The 8,981-nt window shown below is 43.7% G+C and overlaps 1 protein-coding gene across 1 annotated transcript in view; it reads left to right on the top strand.

The window, feature by feature from the left end:
* Positions 1 to 318: 318 nt before the first annotated feature.
* The window catches only part of PXT1 (peroxisomal testis enriched protein 1), a 28,045-nt gene continuing 19,382 nt past the window's right edge, over positions 319 to 8,981 (top strand). The window contains exon 1 of the mRNA XM_066252919.1: positions 319 to 490. Within this exon, the coding sequence (XP_066109016.1) occupies positions 319 to 490 (172 nt within the window). The remainder of the gene's footprint in view (positions 491 to 8,981) is intronic.

Genomic DNA, 8,981 nt, shown 5'->3' with positions numbered 1-8,981 from the left:
TCTCTTTTTCTATGTGTACTAATTTAGATTGTTCTGTTGATGGAATGCAGTTATTGAACAGATGGAGAAAGGCTGCAGGGAGATGAGGGGGTGGGGTGGGTTGGATCTAAAGGCCAAGCAACAGGGAGATGTTTATCTAAGTTAAAAAAGACCTTAGAGATCGCCCAGTTCCATCTTTCACTCAAATCTATAACTTTTGCATATATGGCATAAAGGCTGCTTGTATTTTTAGAATATCAGTATTCATCTAACACACCAAATATGTACTGAGAAATGGGGGAAATCCTCTGAAAATATATCTTTCAACAGGGAAAAAACATGAAGAAGAAAAAAATTAATACTGTTGTTTATGAATCTAAAGAACTCCTGAATCCCTCTCCCAAAGTAACGAATTGTTGCAAATCACTGGGGGTGAAATACAGTTTTCAGAAGGCATACATGACCAGACTTGCCAGCGACCAGCCAGTTTCAGCCATGTCCAGAAACCCAGGTAAGAGATTTATATTAAACTAAAAGAAATATTTTTCTTGATATTAGAGACACAAATTGGGGCATTAAATGGATTACTTCAACATTTAACTGTAGGAGGACAGTGCTAAATCTATTTATCAAAGTTCTATGAGCTAAAAATCTAAAACTGACTTTGCTCTATGGTATAAAATGTCTTAGTTTTTATTAGCCCTGAATCAGTGATGTGATAACTAATTAAGATGATCCCAAAGCAACTTAAATAGATCAAATTTATCTTTTAAGAAAAACTTGTCTTTAAACTTGACCTGACAATGTCTGCACTTACTTTCTATTTAAAATTTTTTTAAAAAAATATTTATTTTATTGATTTTAGAGAGAGGAAAGGATGGGAGGAGAGGGGGAGAGAGAGAGGGAGGGAGAGAGGCAGGGGCATCAATCTGTTCCTGTATGTGTCCTGATTGGGGATGGAAGTGGCAATTTCTGCGCTTTAGGACGATGCTCTAACCAAGCTATACGGCCAGGGCTATTTTTAATTTTTTATCACTATTTTAAAATTGCTTTTAGAGAGACAGAGAGGAAGAGGCGGGAGAGAGAGAGGGAGAGAGAGAAATAGGAAAACATTAATTTTGTTGTTCCACTTAATTGTGCATTCATGGATCGTTTCTCGTATGTGCCCTGCATGGGGATTGAACCCTCAACCTTTGTGTTTCTGGACGATGCTCTAGCAGACTGAGCTAGCTGGCTAGGGCCTGTCTGCATTCTTAAGGTAGGGAAAATTCAGTTTGGAGTCCTTCTTGATTTTGCCAGTACAGAAAAGAATTGAAGGAAAAATTAATTTGAAATTTAGTTTTGCAAAAAATATGTGATTCCTAAATGTCCCAGACTGTTGGAAATTTCGTCTTATGCTTTGAAGAGCATTAAAGAACTTTGGGGTCAAATTTATGGGTTTTTATGACTTTTAGATTAAAATATGCTAGACACATGAAAGGTATTATCAAAACTAATCCCAAACTATTCTCCAATTTCAAAAGAATCACATGCCACTGAGAAAGTGGAAATTTCAAGCATTGTGATAAATAAGCCTTTGGCCACCAATATCAAATACGGAATCTATTTCCCAGAGAGCGCTCTATTGACATAAATATTGAATTTTCATCTGTTCAAGTGTAAACAATTCTCAAAGCCTGAGATCCTGTCACCTGTGAATAACATATTTTAAAATTGAGATGTAATTCATACTTCGCGAAGTTCAATCTTCTCAAGCGCACAGTTCAGTAGTTTTTTGTTTTTTTAGCATTGTTCACAAAGTGGTGCAATCACTATTCTAGAACTTATAGTTTACTTAAACCTTTGGCAGCACGTTTCCACGCTCACTGGACCGCCTGGTCCTCAGCGCCCTCTGTAAAGCTGATGGGGACGTTCCGAGGTGCTCGTGTGGGCGGTTACCACTTTCACCCAAAATGCTTTCCTAATCAGTTTCACCTCAAAAGGAGAAACAGGGTGAAGAATTAACAACGCTACCACCTTTGACTTACAGAGTGGCAGCCTACAACCTGATCCCCACGTTTGTCCCCGTGCCTAGAACTCCCGCGGCGGCGGCCCGTGCGTGGACCCTCACCCGTGCGGGCGCTAGCCGCCGGCGGGTCCCCGGGGAGAGGCGGGCGCGCCGGCCTCCTCCTTCCCCGGCGCGCTGCTCCCGGCCCAGCAGGCAGCAGCGCCTTTCATCCTAATGTTTCCGGCTCTCGCTTAAGAAATGGGAAGTGCAGACTGAAATGAAAGAGGCGGTGATGACAGGGATGTGGAGCTGTTACTCCGGCGCCCAGAATGACAAAGCTAGGGTAGCCGGACCTCGGGGCCGGGCAATGCACCTCCGGGCCGGGCGTCCCCGCCTCCCGCTCCGCTCGGAGTCGGGTGCGGATTCCGCGCGCTGTTGCCGGCTCGGGAGACCGCCCCGGGCCCAGCGCACTCCCCATTGGCCGCCGCGGGCCCACGTGACCTCCGCACACAGCACTCGCGGCGCGCACACTCCGCCCCCTCGACCAGGGATCTGGCTCCCGCTGCAGCGCGTGCGCCCGGCTGCGGGATGCCCTGCAGAGGATCGGGGAAGCTTTCCTTAAACGAATAAACAAAAGCCCCAAGTACTACTGTCCAAAGTAAAGAAAGCTCTTAGTGGGAAAACTGATTGTCGTGCAGGTCTCCTTACCCCCTCTGTGGCTTTGGCCCTGGGCTGCGACGCAGACTGGAAATGGAAATGACCAGCCTCTATTGGCCGCAAAGTAGCTTGCTGAGGCCAAACTTGATCTGCTACTTTGTTGACGTCTACGCGTACGACCAACTCTTTAGGGAAAAAGAAAACAATTTTTGTGTGGGGAACCTAGAGCCACTTTTTTTCTTAGAGAAGGTGAAGGGGTGGGTCGACTCCTGGGAAGTCCAGAGAAACCATTCTGAGCAGTCACTTAAGGGGAGTTAGAAACTCCTGGGAAAGCAAACGAGTAAAAGCAAAAAGAGATCTTGCCCATCTCGAAAAATGTAATAATTACTGATAGGAAGGGGAAGAGTTTCAAGAAGCCATATCTATGTCTATTTCCGTGAGCATGTAACTAGATAGTATACATGGTATGTAATTGTAGAAGTCAGTACAGAGCCCAGAGATTAGCAGCTTTCCTTCTTCGAGAGTGCTTGGATGCTCCTTCTGCCTATTTTTCTTCTAAGGCTTACCAACAATCTCCCTCCTCCTCTAGGAAACATTTTCGCATTTCTTTTTCTTATTCATTCAAGAAAGTACGAGGGCATACTACATTGCAGGCATTGTGCTAGGTTCTGGGGTGACAATGGTGAGCAAAAACAATAACAGCCCTTCTCTCCAGGAACTGCAGTCTGGGTAAAGGAGGCAGGTGGCCGTGAACTACCGTCCCAGTGTTGAATATATTGTAAGTTTTAAGACATGTCCAGGTGCTGTGATGAAACTTTGACCTAGCAGGTGAGGGAAATCTTTCCTCAACAGGTAACCCTGAACCCACACCTTAGGGGAGGTGAGAGTTGCAGGCAGAATGAACAGCTTGTGCAAAGGAGCGCAGTCAGCCCCTCCCTTTCCAAAGACTGCCTGTCTCAACATTGGTGGATTGTCGGTTGACGCCCCCAACGCAGAAGAAAATATTGTGCCCCTTAAAAAAAAGAGGGAAAATCAAAATACATGTTAACCATATTTTTAAATAAATAAAAAGTATTATGTATTATTCATGTTATAATTGCACATATGAAACCAAACTGGGTGTCATTAGAAAAAAGTATAAAGTTGGGGTTTTCTGGGGCCCTTCAGAAGTCAGGGCCCAGGGCGCACACTCAGTGCACCCACCCTTAAATCCACCTCTGTGTCTCAACCATTTCCACTAATGCATTCTTATTGTTTTTTTTTGTTTTTGTTTTTGTTTTTTTTTTTTTTTTTTACAGAGACAGAGAGTCAGAGAGAGGGATAGACAGGGACAGACAGACAGGAACGGAGAGATGAGAAGCATCAATCATTAGGTTTTTGTTGCGTATTGCGACTTCTTAGTTGTTCATTGATTGCTTTCTCATATGTGCCTTGACCATGGGCCTTCAGCAGACTGAGTAACCCCTTGCTGGAGCCAGTGACCCTGGGTCCAAGCTGGTGAGCTTTTGCTCAAGCCAGATGAGTCTGCGCTCAAGCTGAGCTGGCGACCTCAGGGTCTCGAACCTGGATCCTTCCACATCCCAGTCCAATGCTCTAACCACTGTGCCACCGCCTGGTCAGGCTAATGCATTCTTATTAATTAATGCATTAACACATGCATTAGTCCTGCCTCTTATTCTCAGAAGACACTTTTTTTTCTTTCAATTTCGAGTTCTTAAGAAGTAACTCATGCCTGACCAGGTGGTGGTGCAGTGGATAGAGCGTCGGACTGGGATGCAGAGGACCCAGGTTCGAGACCCCAAGGTCGCCAGCTTGAGCACAGGCTCATCTGGTTTGAGCAAAGCTTGGACCCAAGGTCGCTGGCTTGAGCAAGAGGTTACTTGGTCTGCTGAAGGCCCATGGTCAAGGCACATATGAGAAAGCAATCAATGAGCAACTAAGGTGTCACAATGAAAAACTGATGATTGATGCTTCTCATCTCTCTCCGTTCCTGTCTGTCTCTCCCTATCTATCCCTCTCTCTGACTCTCTCTCTGTCTCTGTAAAAAAAAAAAAGTAACTCGTAACCTGATATTATCGATATAGATGATTATCCAATAGGACAGTCTAGTATAAACACATCTAATATACATGATCACTTCTGTTGTTTTACATAATAAAAACATGCAATGATTATAACAAAATGTAGAATATGATGTCTCTCAATAAAAGTAAAAGTACTATAGCTATTCAAAGTGCTGAGAGATCATATTATTTCAGAAGACTCAAAAAAGGCATCTAAGAACAGTAATTATGATAAACAAATTACTAATTCGAAATGACTTGCAACAGTGGCTGACATATTATAAGTGCTATGGAAATGTTTACCTAAAAATACTTTTTCATGGCTGGAAAACTAAAGAATATGAAAAGGTACATAGTGAAAAATCTCTCCTGTGTTTCTGTCTCCCATCTGCTCAGTTCCCATTCTCATCACTCCCCAGCTTAGGCAACCATTGTTCTTAGACCATTGGGTGTCCTAGAGGATTTTATGCAGATACAAACAATTGTGAACAGACAGACAGGAAGGGAGAGAGATGAGAAACATCAACTCTTCGTTGCAGCACCTTAGCTGCTCATTGATTGCTTTTTCACATGTGCCTTGACCATGGGGCTACAGCAGACCGAATGACCCCTTGCTCAAGCCTGCGACCTTGGGCTCAAGCTAGTGAGCCTTGCTCAAACCAGATGAGCCCGCGCGCAAGCTGGCGACCTCGGGGTCTTGAACCTGGGTCCTCCACGTCCTAGTCCAATGCTTTATCCACTGTGCCACTGCCTGGTCAGGCGTGAACATAGATTTTTATATTTCCTCTTTTTAGACAAAAGGGAGCACATTAAGTAGACTGTTCTTGCTTGCTTTCTCAGTTAGCAGTATGATTTGGAGAGCTTTCTGCATTAATCCTTACAGAGCGACCTCATTCTTATTTACCATGGGATAATATTTCATTGTGTGTATACACCATCATTTATTTAAATAGTTTCCTATTGCTGTATATTTGAGTTGTTTCCAATCACCTAATATTGAAACCAACACTACAACAAATAACCTTGAACGTATTTATAAAATTTGGTAAATAAATAGGTTGCCCCCCAGAGAGATTGTACCAGTTGATACTCTCTCACCACCAATCCAGGCTTCGATAAGATTCTATACCAAAAGAGTTTAAAATATGTGAATTGGCATTATTGTTGCTATTTTTTTTTCATTATTGTTGCTATTTTACAACTAAATGCAAGGAGAACTGTCTTCAAGACAAACTAAAAGGCAGAGCTGTCCTTAGATTAATATACAGGGTAGCCATTCTCCACCCCCTTACCCGACTGCATCTTTACCATCACAATCAACAACACTGGGTGAGTAACTTCTGTGTGTAGGGCACTGAACTAGGTCTCGGAGTTATGAAATGGATACATGCCCTCAAGGGTTTCATCATTCAGTTGGTCAGAGGTGCACAAACTATAAACAGTTATTATGTTGAGCTCCAGATTGCAAAGCACACCTCTTGCTTTCTGCACACTCAGTTCTTGGTTGCATCAGGTCTCCAGGCTCTACCCCTCTGCCCCTCTTGTAATCCCTCTTCCTAATGCAGATAATGAGCTAGAGTTTGCATTTCCCAGGTGACAATTACTTCATCAGTTAAATAGTTCCAAATCATTATGCATTTGAGTGACACAGGCAGGGTTGGCCCTACACTCTTTGTCTTTTTAATTTTTTTATATTGATTTTAGAGAGAGAGGAAGGGACAGCTAGATGATAGATGATAGATAGATAGATACATAGATACATAGATGATAGATCGAGATAAAAAACATTGACTTGTTGTTCCACTTATTTATGCATTGATTGGTTTACTCTTATCTGTGCCCTGACCTGAGGACAACGCTCTAACTGAGCTACCCGGCCAGGGCCCTAAACTCTTTCTGAAGCAGGTGACATTTGTTTGGAGGATCTCCCCACTCTCTCCCTCTTCTTCTCTCTGACACCTTCTCTCCTCGGCCCTCATTGGTGCCCTCACCTTTCCCAGGTAATTGTCAGAAAATCCTTGTGGCGTGTTAACTAATCATCCATGTGGTATTTCACAATGGCTTGAGGCAGAGAGAGTATGTGTCTGTCTGTCTCAGGATACTCTTGAGAACAAGAACAGAAACTGAAACGACAGGCAGTAAGGTTGCAATGTTGACCCAAGGGCCATATATCTCACCAACTAGTGAAGCCGCCTGGTTAGGGGCTCACCCTTGGCCGAGCTGAATTAACGCACTGAGACTGTCCCTCTTCATCCCATCCTGTCCCGCGGACTCTTCGCTCTGCTGTAGGGTCCTGGAGCGGTGGGGAGCATGCTCTCCGAGCTCTTAACTTTCAAACTCAGCTGGCACGGCAGTATCAGTTGTTTTTCCAATTGTATCCCCCACCCCCACCCTCTTGCTGCATGAGCCTCTGCCCTTTCCACTCAGGTTGCAGTGATTCTTGCTAGTTGCCCCATGTATTTAAAAGTGTGGCTTTGGGTAATGCTGCTGCTTTTTTTGCATTAAGGTTTTTAATCAGGCCGTGGCTCAGTAGTTCAATTGGTTAGCGCATCGTCCTGATACACTAAAGTTGTGGGTTCGATCCCGGGTCAGGGCACGTATAAGAATCAACCAATGAATGCATAAATAAGTGGAACGACAAATCAATGGTGTTTCTTTCTTTCTCTCTCTCCCTCCCTCCATCCCTTTCTCTTTTCTTCCCTCTCTCTGAACTAATTAATAAAAAAATTAAAAATATCTTAATCAAAGCAACTTTCATGTTCATGGAAACAAATCTAGTACTGGGAGCTTATGGTGGAAAGAGCCTAACGCAGTCTGACAAATCGAAGACCTTCTGTGAAGCTTTGTTGAGCGAATGAATGACTGAATACAGAGTCAGTATCCAGCCTCTCTCCCCTCTCATCTCCACACCCCGCTGTTCCACACTCCACAGAGGGCAACTCTTTACTTGGCCATATTTCCCAGTTTTCTAGATCTGTGGTTTCCAACCATGGCTCTATGTCAGAAGCACCTGAGGAGCTTAAAAAAAGTTACCTATGTGTTGTTTTATTTCCCGACCAACAAAATTGTCTTTTTTTTAAGGTCTCTAAGCTGATAGTCATGTACAGCCAGAGCTGCGAACAACTGCTTTATTCCTTTGTCTCTTCATTTATTGATGTCACTCATTGATTCCTAGACCTGACAGATGAGGTGTAGCTCATAGTACACCCTCTCGTTCCATGTTTGATAGTTAAATTATTATTTTAATACTTCTGTTTTTTTGTCTATATAAATTTAAATAATTTATTTTAAAACTTTTTTTTTAAGTGAGAGGAGGGGAAATAGACAGACTCCTGCATGTTCCCCAACCGGGGTTCACCTGGCAACCCCTGCTTGGGGCTGATGCTCAAACCAACTGAGCTATCTTCAGTGCCTGGGGCTGAGGCTTGAACCAATCACTTGAGCCACTGGCTTCAAGAAGGGAGGAGAGAGAGAAGGGGGAGGGGAAAGGGGAAGAGAAGCAGATGGTTGCTTCTCATGTGTGCCCTGACTGGGAATCGAACCTGGGACCTCCGCACACGGAGCCAACCGGCCAGGGCCTGTTTTGTTGCTGTTCTTCATAAATACTATTTTGCTTGAAACTTCCCCTGTGGGAGGTTAGGATAAACTTTTCTTTTCTTTGGGTACAACTTTAGGACCCTTGCCAGCCAGAAAGAGAATGCACATCGAGGTCAAATATATCTTTTTTTTTCTCCTGTTTTTTGAGGGCGGTGATGATTGTTTTCACTTCCTGTTTTACAACTCTGATCAGTTTTCTTCTTTATATTTCTGTTAGTGACTATTTTCAGCCACTTCAGGACCCCGTCCCAGCAGATGGCCTCATTTCTGTTCCATGTAGAAAATCAATATCATCACGGCCAGACACCTGAGTCTCCTCTCCCTGGGTTCCAGACCTCCCTATGGGAACATCACGCCTTCTCTCCTTCTCTCCTAGCTCCCAAGAAAGAGTCCCGCCCTTCCTGTCAAAGCTCATTCTCCCGCGTGTTTTTGCCGCAACAATTTGACCTCCACTGTCTTCTGTTTCGATTTCGCTCCTCAACCTACAAACCTGCTCAAAACTCTCAGAAAATTTCTTCAATGCACCTCCTCTTCTTGCCACTGCCTTTCTCTCTCATTTCTTCATCAGGGTATCTCTTAGAAGAGGAGTCCACACTTACTGATGCCAAATCTAGTCTGGTAACTCAAATGCACACTTCTCTGTCTTGCAAACTATTTTTTATCCTTACTGCATTCTCTTTTGTTATACTTCAGTCCTG

Source organism: Saccopteryx bilineata, chromosome 1, assembly GCF_036850765.1.
Source record: "Saccopteryx bilineata isolate mSacBil1 chromosome 1, mSacBil1_pri_phased_curated, whole genome shotgun sequence".
NCBI classification, from domain to species: Eukaryota; Metazoa; Chordata; class Mammalia; order Chiroptera; family Emballonuridae; genus Saccopteryx; species Saccopteryx bilineata.
The sequence above is the reverse complement of the archived record's forward strand: the minus strand, read 5'-3'. Positions and strand labels throughout refer to the sequence as shown.